The sequence below is a fragment of the Argopecten irradians genome, chromosome 15 (genome assembly GCF_041381155.1).
Source record: "Argopecten irradians isolate NY chromosome 15, Ai_NY, whole genome shotgun sequence".
NCBI classification, from domain to species: domain Eukaryota; kingdom Metazoa; phylum Mollusca; class Bivalvia; order Pectinida; family Pectinidae; genus Argopecten; species Argopecten irradians.
The window spans coordinates 22982200-23004737 of NC_091148.1; the positions used below are offsets into that span (position 1 = coordinate 22982200).

The 22538-nt window shown below is 35.1% G+C and overlaps 1 protein-coding gene across 1 annotated transcript in view; it reads right to left on the reverse strand.

The window, feature by feature from the left end:
* The window catches only part of LOC138308485 (structural maintenance of chromosomes flexible hinge domain-containing protein 1-like), a 70702-nt gene that overhangs the window by 32716 nt on the left and 15448 nt on the right, over positions 1-22538 (reverse strand). The window contains 19 exon segments of the mRNA XM_069249482.1: positions 5811-5855; positions 5899-6014; positions 6627-6694; positions 8496-8655; positions 9678-9812; positions 10259-10395; positions 11339-11411; positions 13992-14091; positions 14835-14979; positions 15545-15664; positions 16000-16077; positions 16376-16486; positions 17704-17786; positions 18364-18584; positions 19264-19458; positions 19821-19944; positions 20188-20247; positions 20846-20966; positions 22193-22406. Coding sequence (XP_069105583.1) covers positions 5811-5855; positions 5899-6014; positions 6627-6694; positions 8496-8655; positions 9678-9812; positions 10259-10395; positions 11339-11411; positions 13992-14091; positions 14835-14979; positions 15545-15664; positions 16000-16077; positions 16376-16486; positions 17704-17786; positions 18364-18584; positions 19264-19458; positions 19821-19944; positions 20188-20247; positions 20846-20966; positions 22193-22406 — 2306 coding nt within the window.

Here is a 22538-nt window from a genome sequence, read left to right on the forward strand (position 1 = left end):
AAACCATAATTAATACATACAAAGTGAAACATTCAGGAGAAACAGAATACCGTGAGGGGTAGGGGGAATCGACCAGGATCTAACTGCATATAACAATATATATAATATATAAATATTTATAATTCCTTAAACGTTGAATAACATTTTAAAGTTCTTCATGAGAATTATGTCACATATAACATTGATCTGACATGTATTATGACTTTTTATACCTAAAGTTGGGGAGTAGGGTACAATAATACTTACACGACAGTAAAACTAAAGTCTAAAGTCATGTTGTGTACTGTGATACTTACACCACAGTAAAACTAAAGTCTATAGTCGAGTTGTGTACTGTGATACTTACACCACAGTAAAACTAAAGTCTATGGTCGAGTTGTGTACTGTGATACTTGCACGACAGTAAAACTAAAGTCTATGGTCGAGTTGTGTACTGTGATACTTACACCACAGTAAAACTAAAGTCTATGGTCGAGTTGTGTACTGTGATACTTGCACGACAGTAAAACTAAAGTCTATGGTCGAGTTGTGTACTGTGATACTTACACCACAGTAAAACTAAAGTCTATAGTCGAGTTGTGTACTGTGATACTTACACCACAGTAAAACTAAAGTCTATGGTCGAGTTGTGTACTGTGATACTTACCACGACAGTAAAACTAAAGTCTATGGTCGAGTTGTGTACTGTGATACTTACACGACAGTAAAACTAAAGTCTATAGTCGAGTTGTGTACTGTGATACTTACACCACAGTAAAACTAAAGTCTATGGTCGAGTTGTGTACTGTGATACTTACACGACAGTAAAACTAAAGTCTATGGTCGAGTTGTGTACTGTGATACTTACATGACAGTAAAACTAAAGTCTATGGTCGAGTTGTGTACTGTGATACTTACATGACAGTAAAACTAAAGTCTATGGTCGAGTTGTGTACTGTGATACTTACACCACAGTAAAACTAAAGTCTATAGTCGAGTTGTGTACTGTGATACTTACACAACAGTAAAACTAAAGTCTATGGTCGAGTTGTGTACTGTGATACTTACACGACAGTAAAACTAAAGTCTATAGTCGAGTTGTGTACTGTGATACTTACACGACAGTAAAACTAAAGTCTATGGTCGAGTTGTGTACTGTGATACTTACACGACAGTAAAACTAAAGTCTATGGTCGAGTTGTGTACTGTGATACTTACACGACAGTAAAACTAAAGTCTATGGTCGAGTTGTGTACTGTGATACTTACACGACAGTAAAACTAAAGTCTATGGTCGAGTTGTGTACTGTGATACTTACACGACAGTAAAACTAAAGTCTATGGTCGAGTTGTGTACTGTGATACTTACACGACAGTAAAACTAAAGTCTATGGTCGAGTTGTGTACTGTGATACTTACACGACAGTAAAACTAAAGTCTATAGTCGAGTTGTGTACTGTGATACTTACACGACAGTAAAACTAAAGTCTATAGTCGAGTTGTGTACTGTGATACTTACACGACAGTAAAACTAAAGTCTATGGTCGAGTTGTGTACTGTGATACTTACACGACAGTAAAACTAAAGTCTATAGTCGAGTTGTGTACTGTGATACTTACACGACAGTAAAACTAAAGTCTATGGTCGAGTTGTGTACTGTGATACTTACACCACAGTAAAACTAAAGTCTATGGTCGAGTTGTGTACTGTGATACTTACACACACAGTAAAACTAAAGTCTATGGTCGAGTTGTGTACTGTGATACTTACACGACAGTAAAACTAAAGTCTATAGTCGAGTTGTGTACTGTGATACTTACACGACAGTAAAACTAAAGTCTATGGTCGAGTTGTGTACTGTGATACTTACACGACAGTAAAACTAAAGTCTATGGTCGAGTTGTGTACTGTGATACTTACACGACAGTAAAACTAAAGTCTATGGTCGAGTTGTGTACTGTGATACTTACACGACAGTAAAACTAAAGTCTATGGTCGAGTTGTGTACTGTGATACTTACACGACAGTAAAACTAAAGTCTATGGTCGAGTTGTGTACTGTGATACTTACACGACAGTAAAACTAAAGTCTATGGTCGAGTTGTGTACTGTGATACTTACACGACAGTAAAACTAAAGTCTATGGTCGAGTTGTGTACTGTGATACTTACACCACAGTAAAACTAAAGTCTATGGTCGAGTTGTGTACTGTGATACTTACACGACAGTAAAACTAAAGTCTATGGTCGAGTTGTGTACTGTGATACTTACACAACAGTAAAACTAAAGTCTATGGTCGAGTTGTGTACTGTGATACTTACACGACAGTAAAACTAAAGTCTATGGTCGAGTTGTGTACTGTGATACTTACACGACAGTAAAACTAAAGTCTATAGTCGAGTTGTGTACTGTGATACTTACACGACAGTAAAACTAAAGTCTATGGTCGAGTTGTGTACTGTGATACTTACACGACAGTAAAACTAAAGTCTATAGTCGAGTTGTGTACTGTGATACTTACACGACAGTAAAACTAAAGTCTATAGTCGAGTTGTGTACTGTGATACTTACACCACAGTAAAACTAAAGTCTATGGTCGAGTTGTGTACTGTGATACTTACACGACAGTAAAACTAAAGTCTATAGTCGAGTTGTGTACTGTGATACTTACACAACAGTAAAACTAAAGTCTATGGTCGAGTTGTGTACTGTGATACTTACATGAGAGTAAAACTAAAGTCTATGGTCGAGTTGTGTACTGTGATACTTACATGACAGTAAAACTAAAGTCTATAGTCGAGTTGTGTACTGTGATACTTACACGACAGTAAAACTAAAGTCTATGGTCGAGTTGTGTACTGTGATACTTACATGACAGTAAAACTAAAGTCTATGGTCGAGTTGTGTACTGTGATACTTACATGACAGTAAAACTAAAGTCTATGGTCGAGTTGTGTACTGTGATACTTACACGACAGTAAAACTAAAGTCTATGGTCGAGTTGTGTACTGTGATACTTACACCACAGTAAAACTAAAGTCTATGGTCGAGTTGTGTACTGTGATACTTACACGACAGTAAAACTAAAGTCTATAGTCGAGTTGTGTACTGTGATACTTACACGACAGTAAAACTAAAGTCTATGGTCGAGTTGTGTACTGTGATACTTACACGACAGTAAAACTAAAGTCTATGGTCGAGTTGTGTACTGTGATACTTACACGACAGTAAAACTAAAGTCTATAGTCGAGTTGTGTACTGTGATACTTACACGACAGTAAAACTAAAGTCTATGGTCGAGTTGTGTACTGTGATACTTACACGACAGTAAAACTAAAGTCTATGGTCGAGTTGTGTACTGTGATACTTACACGACAGTAAAACTAAAGTCTATGGTCGAGTTGTGTACTGTGATACTTACACGACAGTAAAACTAAAGTCTATGGTCGAGTTGTGTACTGTGATACTTACACGACAGTAAAACTAAAGTCTATAGTCGAGTTGTGTACTGTGATACTTACACGACAGTAAAACTAAAGTCTATAGTCGAGTTGTGTACTGTGATACTTACACGACAGTAAAACTAAAGTCTATGGTCGAGTTGTGTACTGTGATACTTACACGACAGTAAAACTAAAGTCTATGGTCGAGTTGTGTACTGTGATACTTTACACGACAGTAAAACTAAAGTCTATGGTCGAGTTGTGTACTGTGATACTTACACGACAGTAAAACTAAAGTCTATAGTCGAGTTGTGTACTGTGATACTTACACGACAGTAAAACTAAAGTCTATGGTCGAGTTGTGTACTGTGATACTTACATGACAGTAAAACTAAAGTCTATGGTTGAGTTGTGTACTGTGATACTTACACGACAGTAAAACTAAAGTCTATAGTCGAGTTGTGTACTGTGATACTTAACATGACAGTAAAACTAAAGTCTATGGTCGAGTTGTGTACTGTGATACTTACACGACAGTAAAACTAAAGTCTATGGTCGAGTTGTGTACTGTGATACTTACACGACAGTAAAACTAAAGTCTATAGTCGAGTTGTGTACTGTGATACTTACATGACAGTAAAACTAAAGTCTATAGTCGATTGTCGTAGTTGTGTACTGTCGTATACTTACACGACAGTAAAACTAAAGTCTATGGTCGAGTTGTGTACTGTGATACTTACACGACAGTAAAACTAAAGTCTATGGTCGAGTTGTGTACTGTGATACTTACACGACAGTAAAACTAAAGTCTATGGTCGAGTTGTGTACTGTGATACTTACACGACAGTAAAACTAAAGTCTATGGTCGAGTTGTGTACTGTGATACTTACACGACAGTAAAACTAAAGTCTATGGTCGAGTTGTGTACTGTGATACTTACACGACAGTAAAACTAAAGTCTATGGTCGAGTTGTGTACTGTGATACTTACACGACAGTAAAACTAAAGTCTATGGTCGAGTTGTGTACTGTGATACTTACACGACAGTAAAACTAAAGTCTATAGTCGAGTTGTGTACTGTGATACTTACACGACAGTAAAACTAAAGTCTATGGTCGAGTTGTGTACTGTGATACTTACACGACAGTAAAACTAAAGTCTATGGTCGAGTTGTGTACTGTGATACTTACACGACAGTAAAACTAAAGTCTATGGTCGAGTTGTGTACTGTGATACTTACACGACAGTAAAACTAAAGTCTATGGTCGAGTTGTGTACTGTGATACTTACACGACAGTAAAACTAAAGTCTATGGTCGAGTTGTGTACTGTGATACTTACATGAGAGTAAAACTAAAGTCTATGGTCGAGTTGTGTACTGTGATACTTACATGAGAGTAAAACTAAAGTCTATGGTCGAGTTGTGTACTGTGATACTTACATGACAGTAAAACTAAAGTCTATGGTCGAGTTGTGTACTGTGATACTTACACGACAGTAAAACTAAAGTCTATGGTCGAGTTGTGTACTGTGATACTTACATGACAGTAAAACTAAAGTCTATGGTCGAGTTGTGTACTGTGATACTTACATGACAGTAAAACTAAAGTCTATGGTCGAGTTGTGTACTGTGATACTTACACCACAGTAAAACTAAAGTCTATGGTCGAGTTGTGTACTGTGATACTTACACGACAGTAAAACTAAAGTCTATGGTCGAGTTGTGTACTGTGATACTTACACGACAGTAAAACTAAAGTCTATGGTCGAGTTGTACTGTGATACTTACACGACAGTAAAACTAAAGTCTATGGTCGAGTTGTGTACTGTGATACTTACACGACAGTAAAACTAAAGTCTATGGTCGAGTTGTGTACTGTGATACTTACATGACAGTAAAACTAAAGTCTATGGTCGAGTTGTGTACTGTGATACTTACATGACAGTAAAACTAAAGTCTATGGTCGAGTTGTGTACTGTGATACTTACACGACAGTAAAACTAAAGTCTATGGTCGAGTTGTGTACTGTGATACTTACATGACAGTAAAACTAAAGTCTATATGGTCGAGTTGTGTACTGTGATACTTACATGAGAGTAAAACTAAAGTCTATAGTCGAGTTGTGTACTGTGATACTTACATGAGAGTAAAACTAAAGTCTATGGTCGAGTTGTGTACTGTGATACTTACATGAGAGTAAAACTAAAGTCTATGGTCGAGTTGTGTACTGTGATACTTACACGACAGTAAAACTAAAGTCTATGGTCGAGTTGTGTACTGTGATACTTACACGACAGTAAAACTAAAGTCTATGGTCGAGTTGTGTACTGTGATACTTACACGACAGTAAAACTAAAGTCTATGGTCGAGTTGTGTACTGTGATACTTACACGACAGTAAAACTAAAGTCTATGGTCGAGTTGTGTACTGTGATACTTACACGACAGTAAAACTAAAGTCTATGGTCGAGTTGTGTACTGTGATCTGACTGTGATCTGACAGTATTTGGTGTCCTGGATGTCCGCGGGGATCTTTATATCAGGTAAACGTCCTTCCTTCACAATATTTATTGGAATTTTCTGTACCCAGTTCACCTGAATGTCAAATATATTGAAATAAATGTTGTTAAATGTTAAATGTCACTGCCTTAATGCCACACTAAACAAGTTTCATTCATCACTGTTCAATATAGGCAACATTGTGGAAAACATATCTATAATATCAAATTCAGTATCAAATTTAAAGCTTTCATTATTGCAAATTTAAATTCTTCATTTCTAACAATGTACAAAATGACATCATGCTAAATTTGTATTCAAAGTTTGTGACGCGAATCAAATCAGTTTCTGAGACAAAGAAAATTTGTCTGATATTTACTACAAATAAATTAATAGATTACCAGTTTCATCAACAATCATTAGCATTAAGGAATTCCTTAACTTAAATTTCTCCATAGGAAAGAGAAAAGAATCATTTGTCCTTAACACCTGTATTGCTTTTGTATGGAAAATAATAAGTCAAGGAATGTTTCTGTAACTCAGACCTGACCCCCTGACTTGTTGACCTTGAATGCTGGTCAAGGTCATTTCCCATGTCTACCCAGAATTCCAAGAAAATTACATTATAAAACTTTTGGTTTCTCAGTAAATAGCAATACCATTCAGGCATAGTTCAAACAAGAAGACACATAGTATTTATTTACTTACTTTTACTTTGGCAGCCAACTTGTCGTCTATTTCTAGTTTTCTTCCAGCTTCGTCAAACAATGAGAAACCTGTTGATGTTGAAAAGAAAACAATGCTACATTAAACACGGTCTCATCTAGGTAGACCTATATATCAAGTACCAGGTATTAAGTTATTATGCCTTATGGTCTAGGAGACAGAACCTGAACAAAATGCATATATGATACACAGATGGACTGAGAGAAGAATGGATGGACTTGCTGCTCTTCCCAGTTTTCTCATAACCAATGCATTTACTGCATGCATTTATTTCGAAAGTACTCTAATTATATATCTTTTTTCTTATTCACATCATTTGCGCTACTTCAAGTACAGTTCTAAACTTTGAGCTTTCATTCTGTATACACGATATATGTTGAATATGCATGTGATTGATTGCATGAATTTCAGATTACACAAATTTATCAATATCCCGTCAGAATGCTAAAATTTGAATGTGCTCATTTAAATACACTTAAAATCTAAACTGGCACCTACCTAAACAGGGCTGGGTATTGGAAGGTCTAAAACGATACGATACATATACAATACACTGAAACAATACACGATACGTATTTTGACGATATACTGTACATCTTTTTTCAAATTCAGTTGACCATTGTGTTTTGAATATTTAAAAGACAATTTTGATAAAACATTCTATAACCTGGCAAAAACATACCAAACATTTAATTTGGTTTACCATCTGTGTTGATTAATTTCTGTCAATTCGTACTCTTAGTCATGAAACAACATTTCTAATCCATTTAGGTGACACACATGCTTTAAACACTTCCTTTTGATTGAAATGCTTTTACTTGAATGATATTTTAGAGTAAATTTTGTTTGAATTTCCTCTTTCTATAATGGAAAAAGTAGGTTGGGTTGTTAAAACGATACAGCGATATACAGCATGTTTGTGTATCGATATTCGATACGCTTTTGAAAACCGATACGTATCGGTATATCAATATATTGATCTAGCCCTAGCCTAAACCACCTTTTACACCACAAGAAGGGACATACACTATCATTATAGACGTAAATACTTACTAAGGTTGCTGATAAGATCACCAGTTACACCACAAGAAGGGACATACACTATCATTATAGACGTAAATACTTACTAAGGTTGCTGGTAAGATCACCAGTTACACCACAAGAAGGGACATACACTTTCATTATAGACATAAATACTTGTTACACCACAAGAAGGGACATACACTATCATTATAGACGTAAATACTTACTAAGGTTGCTGATAAGATCACCAGTTACACCACAAGATGGGACATACACTATCATTATAGAGGTAAATACTTCCTAAGGTTGCTGATAAGATCACCAGTTAGACCACAAGATGGGACATACACTATCATTATAGACGTAAATACTTACTAAGGTTGCTGATAAGATCACCAGTTACACCACAAGATGGGACATACACTATCATTATAGACGTAAATACTTACTAAGGTTGCTGATAAGATCACCAGTTACACCACAAGAAGGGACATACACTATCATTATAGACGTAAATACTTACTAAGGTTGCTGATAAGATCACCAGTTACACCACAAGAATGGGACATACACCATCATTATAGACGTAAATACTTACTAAGGTTGCGATAAGATCACCAGTTTATCAACCACAATAACCATAAGGGACATCCACTTTCATTATAGACGTAAATACTTACTAAGGTTGCTGATAAGATCACCAGTTACACCACAAGAAGGGACATACACTATCATTATAGACGTAAATACTTACTAAGGTTGCTGATAAGATCACCAGTTACACCACAAGAAGGGACATACACTATCATTATAGACGTAAATACTTACTAAGGTTGCTGATAAGATCACCAGCTTTGCCTGTTAATGATCCGGATTTCATCGTGGTCAACTTTCCGTCTTCATTCTGAATCCGTACCTCGATACTTGACACACGGTTGCTAGGCATCACCTTGACGGGTCGCTCCACGGTGCTCACCTGTTTGTGGTTCTGTAACCCAAACAAACTTATGGAATGCTCATCTGTTTTAAATTCAATTTTTGAAAATGATGATACAAAGTCCTTTGGTCTTTTTGATTGTTTGGAAGCAGAAGATGAAGATATGTTTCACCTAAAGTAACACAAAACAATAGGATAGCATGCCTGGTTTTGTAGTCATGAGCTGTTTATCTACATACAAGGTAATAACAATGACTTACCTGTAGGTGATGAATATTCACAAGATTATGATCAAAGTGAGCTAACTTTCTAAACACAAGATAACTATTTGGACCTACCTGGAGTCCTAACAAGGCACCACGTTTCTGGCACCTTTCAATCTGATTAATACAGGTGAGTTGATTATCTAGATCAATATACAAACTAACCTGGATCTCTATCGGGCAGTGAGTCATTAAAAGTTTCTGATCTGTTTGGTCCAGGTAAAACAATTATCTAGTAACAACTTATGTGGACTTACCTGGAGGAAAATGAGGGCAGTGACTTTTAATGTGATTGGACAAGGTAAAACTATTATCTAAACACAAGACATATATTAGACTGGTTCCCGCCTCAGTTACCTCCCTTGCGTACGCTTCACTGAGGACCGGTAGCGAGTAGCCATCTTGAGTGGGAATTCCAACTCCAGAGTAGTGCGCATCATTTCTGCGCATGATATGTCATCATGGAGACGGCTACTTCCGTTAAGAGAAAATAACGTCATTAACGTCGTTCCTACGAACACTCTAAACTCTGTTAGCATGAAACGATTTCAAAACTTAAGATCTTATTTACTTTTGTTTATATATCGTTCAAATAAATTATTTATTCTTTACGTTAAGATCCGTCGCTTCGTGCGTAAAGGGGTTTCCCACGCCTAAAAAAGGTGATGCCAGCGAACCGGATATGTAGATTGACCAATCAAAAAAATCATCATAGTTACCCGCTACCGGTCCCTAGTGAGCAGAGCGCAGCCTGGCGGAGAGTAGAGAACTAAGGGAAGGGAACCAGTCTAGACATATATCTAAACTTACCTGGAGGAAGATGAGGGCAGTGATTTTCTGGTTGTGTTTGAACTGTTTTAAGTTGATGGGATCACCGGTAATTGTTCCTGTACCACGCCCAGAACAGTCAAGTGTATAGACAGGTAACCCCGCTACACCAGTGAACTGTAAATAGAAAGTATGGATTATCTCCCTTCGTTGTATAGATTATTTCCCTTTTCAATATGTATATTTTGTGGAATTCGAAATGTTTAACTGCAATCAGAGTAAGAATTATCTCTTCTTTGAATATAATTTTAGTGACTTATCATAAGAGTTGAGAGTAAAGAGAGAGAGAGAAATGAGCCTGTCACACTGGGAGTACAGAGAATGGATGATCTCCCCTTTCAGTATAATACTATATCAGTACATACTTTGGTGGATTATCTCCCCTTTCAATACAAAACTACATCAGTACACATATATTGGTGATTATCTTATAGAAAAATTGTGCTTAAATATGATACCACCAATAGAATTTTCTGACAGTTAACCGGCCATTTTCCCTGAATGATGAGAACAGGTTGGAGTAGGGGTGGTTTGGGCATTTTGGGGAATGAAGTCATCCTTACCTTACACATGACCACAAGTTTGGCGTCGCTAGTCGGGTTACCGGCCTGGTCCCTCACCTCCACGTTATAGGATACAGGGTTACCGTTCTCTATCTCATGGCCTTCCTCACTGTCTACATAAAGGCTATGAGGCGGGCCTGGAAAACAGAGAAAGTGTTTGTAACATAAAGAGGAAGTATTTCACTACATACAGGCTGTGGGGTGGGCCTGGGAAACAGAGAAAGTGTTAGTCAGGCAGACACAATTAAACAGGGAGAATTCCACTAAAATAGTCTCCTTAACCATCATGGTCATCTGAATACTTTACAAGTCAAACTCATTCATTAGTGTTGAAAATAATATTGATTCCATGAACGTCCTTGTGAAAAATTACAGAGACCAATATTAATTTGAATCATTTCAGATTGAAACTGACATTCATGGCTATAGGTCATAAACATCTTTCTTCTTTGTTGATTTTATCTTGTCTGCATCAATTTGTTTGTTATATCACTGGAAAACATACAGGTCTGCCATATGACATTAGACTCCAGTAAAATGTCTACTTAAACAACATAACTACATCAGCACAGACCAAATCAGCTATCCATTTCTCAGCTGCCAGAAACATGACTGACTTCATTCAATTTTGCCCATTTAAATGAAACTATTTTTATTATAGCCAAATGTAGACATCTAAATGAAACTACTTTTGATAGTCAAATGTAACATTTAGACATTAATGAAACTATAACGTAGACATCTAAATGAAACTACTTTTATTATAGTCAAATGTAGACATTTAAATGAAACTACTTTTATTATAGTCAAATGTAGACATCTAAATGAAACTATTTTTATTATATCCAAATGTAGACATCTAAATGAAACTACTTTTATTATAGTCAAATGTAGACATTTAAATGAAACTACTTTTATTTTAGTCAAATGTAGACATTTTAATGGAACTATTTTTATTATAGCCAAATGGTTTTTTTATTTATCAGTACCTATCTAAGCTACAGAGGCTTACTTTACTGTGAGGATATGATGAAGTATATAATACAAGGTTAGACCTTCAGTATTTGTGTATGGTTTTACCTGGTAAAAGTCGGATCTTCAGTGTCTGACTGTCATGTTCCAGTCCAGGTACTTTGATAGTCATGGAAAAATTCTGAAAACAATACAACAATGTTAAGTTTCTTTATAGTAGAATATCATATCAATTACAATTGATCAGTTGGAGTAGTGATTTGCATTGATTTTCATCTAACAATTTTGTTCATTCCAACTTCTGGTAAACTATCTGTAATCAATTATTGAACATATGAATTTGGAGTTAAATCCATCGCACACAAAAAGACACTTAAAATTTTAAACATAAAATGGTCTTTAAAAATCAGGAGATCAATGTCTTTGAACAATGATCAGGTAACAGATTTCCATGACAGATATGTTGGCAAGGATGCTTAATCATAATTTGTTAAATTCTTTTAGAGTCTTTAATTGCTGTGAATGTTTAGCTGGAAAGGTGTATGTTAGTGTGTGTATCAAAGATTTAGAGATACACATCTCTATATGATATGGACTAAGTGTGTGTGTGTTAGTGTGTCAACAGATTTAGTGATATGTGATATGGTTAGTGGAAGGTGTATGTTAGTGTGTGTATTACAGATTTGGGTATGTGTGTGTTAGTGTGTGTATTACAGATTTGGGTGATATGTGATATGGACTTAAGTGGAGATTGGTGGTGTATGGACTTAGTTAGTGTGTGTATATTACAGATTTGGTGCTATGTGATATGGACTTAGTTTGAGTGTGTATTACAGATTTGGTGCTATGTGATATGGACTTAGTTAGAGTGTGTATTACAGATTTGGTTTGCTATGTGATATGGACTTAGTTAGTGTGTGTATTACAGATTTGGTGCTATGTGATATGGACTTAGTTAGTGTGTGTATTACAGATTTGGTGCTATGTGATATGGACTTAGTTTAGTGTGTATATTACAGATTTGGTGCTATGTGATATGGACTTAGTTAGTGTGTGTATTACAGATTTGGTGCTGTGTGATATAGATTTAGATAGTGTGTATATTACAGATTTGGTGCTTTGTGATATGGAACTTAGTTAGTGTGTATATTACAGATTTGGTGCTATGTGATATGGACTTAGTTAGTGTGTATATTACAGATTTAGGTGCTATGTGATATGGACTTAGTTAGTGTGTGTATTACAGATTTGGTGCTATGTGTGATATGGACTTAGTTAGTGTGTGTATTACAGATTTGGTGCTATGTGATATGGACTTAGTTAGTGTGTGTATTACAGATTTGGTGCTATGTGATATGGACTTAGTTAGTGTGTGTATTACAGATTTGGTGCTATGTGATATGGACTTAGTTAGTGTGTGTATTACAGATTTGGTGCTATGTGATATGGACTTAGTTAGTGTGTGTATTACAGATTTGGTGCTATGTGATATGGACTTAGTTAGTGTGTGTATTACAGATTTGGTGCTATGTGATATGGACTTAGTTAGTGTGTGTATTACAGATTTGGTGCTATGTGATATGGACTTAGTTAGTGTGTGTATTACAGATTTGGTGCTATGTGATATGGACTTAGTGTAGTGTGTGTATTACAGATTTGGTGCTATGTGATATGGACTTAGTTAGTGTGTATTACAGATTTGGTGCTATGTGATATGGACTTAGTTAGTGTGTTATTACAGATTTGTGCTATGTGATATGGACTTAGTTAGTGTGTATATTACAGATTTGGTGCTATGTGATATGGACTTAGTTAGTGTGTATATTACAGATTTAATGCTATGTGATATGGACTTAGTTAGTGTGTATATTACAGATTTGGTGCTATGTGATATAGACTTAGTTAGTGTGTGTATTACAGATTTGGTGCTATGTGATATGGACTTAGTTAGTGTGTATATTACAGATTTGGTGCTATGTGATATGGACTTAGTTAGTGTGTGTATTACAGATTGGTGCTATGTGATATGGACTTAGTTAGTGTGTTATTACAGATTTGGTGCTATGTGATATGGACTTAGTTAGTGCGCTTATTACAGATTTGGTGCTATGTGATATGGACTTAGTTAGTGTGTGTATTACAGATTTGGTGCTATGTGATATGGACTTAGTTAGTGTGTGTATTACAGATTTGGTGCTATGTGATATGGACTTAGTTAGTGTGTGTATTACAGATTTGGTGCTATGTGATATGGACTTAGTTAGTGTGTGTATTACAGATTTGGTGCTATGTGATATGGACTTAGTTAGTGCGCTTATTACAGATTTGGTGCTATGTGATATGGACTTAGTTAGTGTGCTTATTACAGATTTAGTGCTATGTGATATGGACTTAGTTAGTGTGTGTATTACAGATTTGATATGTGATATGGACTTAGTTAGTGTGTATATGCTATGTGATATGGACTTAGTTAGTGTGTGTATTACAGATTTGGTGCTATGTGATATGGACTTAGTTAGTGTGTGTATTACAGATTTGGTGCTATGTGATATGGACTTAGTTAGTGTGTGTATTACAGATTTGGTGCTATGTGATATTTGTGTGTGATAGTTTGTGTATTACAGATTTGGGTTTGTGTATTACAGATTTGGTGCTATGTGATATGGACTTAGTTAGTGTGTGTATTACAGATTTGGTGCTATGTGATATGGACTTGCTTAGTGTGTGTATTACAGATTTGGTGCTATGTGATATATCCTACCTTGCCAGCACTTCCACCCACTAATCCTATGGCCACGATTCCTTTGATTATAAGGTTAAAACCTTTCAACTGTATAGACTCATAGCTCAGTTCTAGTCCACTGTAAATATTGTACAAAGACATTAAAATTACTAATTTGTTCATTGGAAAAGTTTACAAACTACAGTACACTTAACTTATTTTTGCAGCAGCTTATTTTTGTGATTTCATTAACTCTGGTCATGACAGCAGAGATATAAAAAGACATTAGATTTCAGATCATGGTATCTCTATATATCTTATATGTGGAAACTTAACGTGATAAAACACTACAGATAGATAAGCGGACCTGTAATATATTTCAATAACTGTAATACTTTAAGGAGTAATCCTAATTTACTACTTTTCTTAATGTATGTTTTGCACTTAATATGATTGTGCTAAATGCATTATTTAATGTTATTCATATGCCAATTTTTTGTCAATGTGCAAATTCACAATCAAATGATTTTGTTCAAAATGAACAGGGCTATAATGTTATGGCACTCAGATGTTTGCTACTGGACAAGAGTTCTCAGAAGAAACAAGAGGTCGAGAGCCAAATGCACAAGTTCTGATGTGAGTAAAGTATAAAGTATGATTTACTGTCGCATAGTCCCACATTCTGGTGATTGAAACTTTATATTTAGAAGTGATTTTTCACGACATGACAATTACCAAAAGGTGGGACTACTCAACAGTACATTGTTATTTATGTACATCATTTTCAATCCTCAAAACCCCTCGTATTATCAAATCAGGAAGAAAATGTCCTGACTAGAGTTCTCAAATTTACAAAACATCCACCAAGTCTAGCTATCGTACCTTGCCTCTAGTTCTGGATTAAACTTAACAGAAGCTTTGGTATGGTTGTTGAATTCGTCCTGGAACTCGAGAGGAATCTGGAACGGAATTCCGACTCTGAACGGTCCGTCTAACATTCCTACAGTAAACTTCTCAGGCTCTGCCTCTATAAATAGATCAGAGCATTACAACTCATTCAACTATAACAGAAATCTTCATATACCATTATTAACTTAATTTCTTTACAGTAACCATACTTTTGCATTTAAAGTATTGTTTTACATTATCATATTACATAAGACCTCAGACCACATCTCAAGTAAATAATGCTGTTTTTGTAAATCAATACTCAGAACTGCAATATTTTTTATCATAAAGTGTCCTACAATAAAATGCTTTGAATTTACAGTTCTTAAGATATTTGTTTAATTTTTATTCCATCATTTTTACCTTGACAATTTCTAGTAAACTATTCTGTATTAAAGCAGATTTTCAAACATTTGTTCAACCTATTGATTGATATTCAAACATTTGTGAGTGCTGGTAAAAATATTGAACCATTTTGCTCAAATTCTTTGACACTTAACAGATGTGTTCAACCATTTGGTTCATATATCTCAAACATTGTGTGACCTTGATGATATTTTACAAATATTTGTGTGACTTTGATGATATCTTACAAACATTTGTGTGACTTTGATGATATTTTACAAACATTTGTGTGACCTCACCTGTGACTTGGAACTTGATTTTGTGAGATGGTAGTTGTTTGCCAGCGTATGTAGTAGCCCCACTCTCATTTAGCACCACTTGTAAAGATAGAGTGTGGGGTCCAAGGTTCTTTATATTTTCTACAAAAGAAAAAATAGCAAAATTTATTTTCAAACCAAATCAATTTTATTAGATGGTTCAGTCTTCATGTTTTTCAGTTCTTGAAAATTAGAAAGAAAACCACTCATAATTTGTTCAAATCTTAGCCAATTTTGATCTATAATACATTTTTCTCCAAGAACTTTGCTTCACCAAGAAATCTATATTTCGTTAAAGAACCACCTACTCATCTTGCTGAATTATCAAGTCTTACATGAAACCAACTTTCTAAACCAATAAACCAAAACCAACTTTTCTAAAACCAATAAGTCTGTAAAATAGAAATTGACTATTTTGCATTTATGAAACCACTTACCCATTTTCCTGAACCAGTAAGGCCAAGTTTTTCCGTGCTGACTAATATGAGACACCATTACTTCGTCACCACTGCTGGCTGTTTACAGGAAGGAAAAGATAAATAATTAGAAAATACAATCAATCCACTTTCAAACATTTTCAACATTTTTTTCTAAATGTATATTTTTTCACATTTTCAATTTTATTTTGTTGGCATATATTTTTTTCATAATTCCATACATTATGTCCAGTCCTGCGTTTTAATTGATGTCATATCTTCATTTTAAATTCCAATGATATGCCTGTCTTAGAGATCTAAGAGTTTCTTGACTGTGTAGTTTAAATGTGAACCATCTCCTAGACAACAGACTCTACAATATATACACTCTACTTACAATGCCACACGACCTTGAGCTCCACCAACAGTTTCTTAGAGACGACGGCTGTTCCTGGAAGCTTGCTGATCAACTCTCCCTTTTTGTTCGCTATCTGAACTTTGATATCACCTGTACAATACATCTATTGTTAAAGCTGTGTATAATTTAAACATTTTTAAGAAATATGAAGATAACATTACATATGGAGTCTGCGTTCTTAGATAAAGTTTCTTCTCTCTATGAAGAGCAAAGATGGTTTCACATTTCTATAATGTTACAATAATTCATGAAAACTGCACAGAAGAAAAGCATGAATCAAAGTGACAAATTCTTTGAATCATTATCAAAAGCAGATGGCGGAATAGGGAAAATATTTATATAGACAATGACTGAAGTCTCATCCCTTTGTGTTTGACAAAGAAATTATTTGAAATTGAAAATGTTTTGTCTCAATAAATCTATACACATAGAATCTTCCATGAGTGGCTATGCAATATGAAATTTATTTTATAATTCATTTACATAACTTTAATAATCATGTTTCTATATATAAAGCAGTAATCCTCCATCTCAAATCTATCGTTTCCATCTACCGAGACAATCATATGATGTCATATATTGGTTATAAACGTCATAACTTTCGGTGAGGCCATCAGTATTACAACAGACATTGAAATAAGTATCAATACTGAACATTTTTACCTAGGCAGAAATAAGGCCGGGTGTATTTCATTCAGAGCAAATAAGCAAACCGAAACAGTACAGACTAATCTGTTAAAGATGCTCCACCGCCGACAGAGCATAAATAATATTCTTCATTTGAACAATAATTGGTGTTTAATCGTGTATATATATGCCTAATTAAAACAAAAAATAATATAAAATAATTTATTTCGCCTTTGGTGCATGCGCAATCAGTACTTCATTCCATATAGGATATAGTGCCACGGACTTTTTTCGGGATGCAATTTATTATTTTTCATATTTTTAACTTGAATCTAAATTAGAAGCTCAAATTTTTCAATAGTGGTAATGGTGTAAAGTAAGTAACTTTTGTAACTGAAGAAAAATACTAAATCGTCTGCTCCTGTTTTTGATAGAGAAAAAATTCCATTTGTCAGCGGTGGAGCATCTTTAAGTCTAAAGTATTCATATTAGTTACATAAGAAGAAAAACTTCAGTTCTGACTTTAGTCTGCACTTTTGTTTCGAGAAATCGGGGCCAGATATGAATCTGATGTGTGGTTGAGTAATATCATCTAGGACAAAGATCCAGGGTTTGTGGTTTCGTGCTCCACACAACAGTACAGACCAGTCCGTTTATCCTTTAATTCACCACCAACTTACCCACTGTCTTCCCTGCTGGCCTTTTCTCGTTCTGTTTCACCTCATACCCTTCAGGCCAGTTCACAATCAAAGTGGACGGCAATCTGAAACAACCATCAGTAAAGATTTCTACCAAATATGAATTACCATGAATATGGAGTATCGTGTCAGATATCTTTACATATTTGCCTACATTGAGTTGAGTGTTTGGTATTACTGTAGTATACTGGCTCAAGAATCAGGAAACAGTCTTAGACTTACCTTTGTGCCTAGCCAATTAAAAATGATGTCAATTTTCGTAACGTCATCTTTGATTGGATAAGTCTAACCTTAAGACCGTTTTAGACTATTCAATATCTTGGGGCCTGGTCTACAATATCAAGCAGTTTGACTGAGAGCATTAATGTCTGTGACGTTTGCAAGGAATGGAATTTTCTAGAATTACAAAATCAAGTTTCAAATCTCTCAAAATTTTCAAAGTAATTTATTCTATGGAATTCTCACGACCAAATTTTAGACATCATCCTCAAACTATGGGACTATTCGGAATCTATAAACCCTATCACAAATAATTTGAGGAAATGTGTTTCAATCAATTCCATGCTTTCCAAAAATCATCAAAACATTTCTTCACTTCATAAGAATTTGCCATATAGCATGGTAAAAGTAGTTCTTCCTTACTTGGCCTCCTCCTCGTCAATGTGTTTGCGGACCGCCTGTGAAGAGCAGGTACGGTCAAGCTTGCAGAGGGGCACGATTTTCTCCTCGTTGTACAGGGACTTGGGTTCCTGACTGACTTCTATGTCCCCACCTGTCGCGTACACATCGTTGTCGTTCTCTCCGTAGAGTAGGAAACGTTTAATGCTACCAAGCAGCATCGGAACTGTTCGCTGTATCCTCACCTAGAATGATGTCAAATTGGGTCAACTCCTAATATTGTATCTATCTTCACCTAGAATGATGTCAAATCTGGTAAACTCCTGATAGTGTATCTCAAATGGGATCTCAGGATGGCAGGAGCTGTGTGAGAGATACTTTTTGCACAAACTTTAGAGCCTTGGGGAGCAAAATCAAAACTTCGGAGACAAATTTTATAAAATCTCATATTAATTTACACAAGATTTAAAATACGATTACATAACAACCTACACTGAAGAATCTCATGATCAAAATGTGTTGCAAAAATCTAGTGGAGGCCGCCATTTTGTCAAGACGTCCTTGAATCCTAACATCATGTCTTGTTGTTTCAGACAATGATACACCTTTTTACTACATGTATATATAAATGCTTGAAAATAAACAATTACAGAAAATGATACACGCTACAGGTTATAATGGGCAAAACCACTGTAAAATTGCCATGTGAACAAAAAAATCTGATTTTGCTTTCAACAAAACGTACATTTTAATGACAAATATGAAACTCTTGCTGTTCATCCTCAATCTAAATGATACCATTCAGGAAATGTAACTCTTGGGACTTTGAACTAGTTTGGTTTTTATTATATAATTGGTTCAGTTGTTCAAAACCTTTTGTAATTTTCACCTTTGACCTTCACCTTTTAACCCTGTCCTACTTACCAGTTGTCCCTTTTTGTAGGCCTTGCCATCCCAGTCGACCTGTTCGTACACAGACCAGGGGTATTGTTTATGTTTGGGTAGATCGTGGCGCGTTACCACACCCTTAAAGTGTGAGAATCGGATCTGTTTATCACATTGTTCGTGACATTCCTTCAACCACGACACAAACTCACGGTCTATAGCAGTCCTCCTCTCCTGAAAAAAAACCCAAAAAAATCAAGACTTCTACGATTACAATTTGTTATAATTCGAAACGCAGAGAAAGCAAAATGTTTAAGATTACAAATCATTAAAATTTGAAAAAAAGAGAAATCATTATGTTTACGATTACAAATCATTAAAATTCGAGAAAAAACAGAGAAATCAAGATGTTTTTTTAGATTACAAATCGTTAAAATTAAAAAAATTGAAAACAAAGAAATCAACGAAATACAAAGAAATCAAGATATTTACGATTACAAATCATTAAATTTCAATTTCAGAGATTATTAAACAGGAATTGTTTGGAGTAAATGAGAATCAACCAGATGTATTTTAAGCTACATTGCCATACTTACCTGCCCGTTAACGAGATGTGAATACACCGTGTTCTTTTCCCTTAACCTCATCTCAAGGTCGATGAAGGTCAGCTTATTGGTACTCACTTGGAAATGGTCATTTGTAAACAACACACCAGAAATTCTGGAAAGTATATTGAAAGTCATATGGTATGTTTGACAATGACATTAAGGTTAAAGTTCAAAACATTCAATTGTGTTAAAAAGTCATAATAAACATAATCAAAACTTTTGAGATTGTCCATTTTCAAGGAAATCATGGCACACTATAGAATTAAAGGGACATTCGATATTATTTTTATAAGTATTTCTCAACTGCATATTATTTTTCTCATCCTTGGTTTAACAGCAGACATAATCCCAGTACCTGTTGTAGCACTCCAGTGGTATAGTTCTACTCTTCTTAGGCTCAGCACACCAATCAAAACTGAAAATTTAACACACATCTTAAATACTGCCATCATTGTTAATGATAATGTATCACATTTATAAAGGATAAATATTTCTGCATTTTGTCAGAGATTAAAATGTTACCACTCTTGGGATGAAAAATGAGGCATATTTCAGATTATGTTTAAGCATTATTTCCAATATATTTTGGCTTCGCATCTATGAAGAATGTCCCTCCATTTTTTTTGTGACTGTGCCACTTTTAAAATATACCGCGTAAACATTCTTTAAGCATGACATCATAATACTCGACGTACAAATCTTTCTGTCTTTGCAAAAATAACCTCAAACTTCTAACCAATAGAAATGAGTGGTAACATTAAATTTAATTATTTCTCTTAGAGATTTCAAACAAAAAATAATTTTCTGTTAATTTCAAAACATGTCCTTATCTGTTATACTTTCTGATATAATTAGTCAAACCTGTCTATAAAGACCAATCAAGGAATTCAAGGACACGTCTTAAATCTTTAAAAATCAAATTTGAGTCTATCATTATTCTATACAAATGCACAATAATATATCTATGAACATTTACTGTGTAATATTACAATATATAAAAGCGTGATCCTTACTTCTCTACAAATGTGTATGGGATAAGTCGGCCGTTCCAGTAACACTCAAACACTGGACGTCTCCCTCTGGCTGGACGATCATTGATGGCATAATCATGTTCATCAAACACTTCAGGTTCAACTGTACAACACAAATCATTGATGGCATAATCATGTTCATCAAACACTTCAGATTCAACTATACAACACAAATCATTGATGGCATAATCATGTTCATCAAACACTTCAGGTTCAACTATACAACACAAATCATTGATGGCATAATCATGTTCATCAAACACTTCAGATTCAACTATACAACACAAATCATTGATGGCATAATCATGTTCATCAAACACTTCAGTTAACTTACAACAAATCATTGATGGCATAATCATGTTATCAACACTTCAGGTTTAACTGTACAAAACAAATCATGATGGTTCATGTTCATCAAACACTTCAGGTTCAACTATACAACACAAATCATTGATGGCATAATCATGTTCATCAAACACTTCAGGTTCAACATATACAACACAAATCATTACAAAAGTTATTTCACTGTATGTTGATGCAGCATTATCACTGCTATTTCAATGCAGCTCAAAAAATTGTAATAGAAGGTGATTCCATTCCCGCCGTGAAAACTACATCTGGGGATGTGTCTAATGCTTGAATACCACTTAGTAGAAGGTGATTTCATTCCCCGCGTGAAAACAACATCTGGGGGATGTCAAATGCTTGAATACCACTTAATAGAAGGTGATTTCATTCCCCGCGTGAAAACTACATCTGGGGATGTCAAATGCTTGAATACCACTTAATGGAAGGTGATTTCATTCCCCGTGTGAAAACTACATCTGGGGATGTCTAATGCTTGAATACCACTTAATAGAAGGTGATTTCATTCCCCGCGTGAAAACAACATCTGGGGATGTCTGATGCTTGAATACCACAAACACATTATAGATCTTGAACTACCCAAGGTATCATTAGGTTGATTTCAATGGAAATTTATTAAAAAAATTTCTATTCCCCTAAAGACAGAGACTTGTGTGTTGAGCAAATAATAGCAACTGGTTTTTTTTGTTAATTAAACATCTAACAATTTTTTTTATATAGCATTTGAAACATTGAAATAATTAAAATCTTCACTTTTGTTTTTTTCCCAAACATGTTTCTATTCCCCTTGAAACAGAGAGTTGGGTTGGTCAATAATGACGAAATTTTCAATATTTCCTTTAGAAATACAGGTCTAATTTCAGGAGACGTTAGACTCATACAATAAAAGTTATTAAACTTTTCCAACTAAATCATTCAACCATGAATATTTTTACTATTACTTCCCTGAAAACTAGGACTTACTTCTGGGATCATTGGCGTCGGAAGGGTAGGTCTCTCTGTCATACAGGAAGGGGTGATACCTCAACACGCCCTCTACGACCCCTGACCCCTCAATGCTGGCCTTGAACTCAAAAGTATTGGCTGCTGTACGCAGGAACTGTGTCTGCATGTCATCGTCGACGTCGCGTAGATTCACGACCCGAGGCTGGGGATGACCTTTAGTAAACAATTTTACCTGGAATTAGAAATTAAGAGCTGTTCAGGATGTCACAATAATATGCTTTGTAAATCAACATATTTTCGTGCGTGATTAAATTTCGAAGACCATTGAAAATCAAGAAAATTATTTGCCACAAAAATTAATACA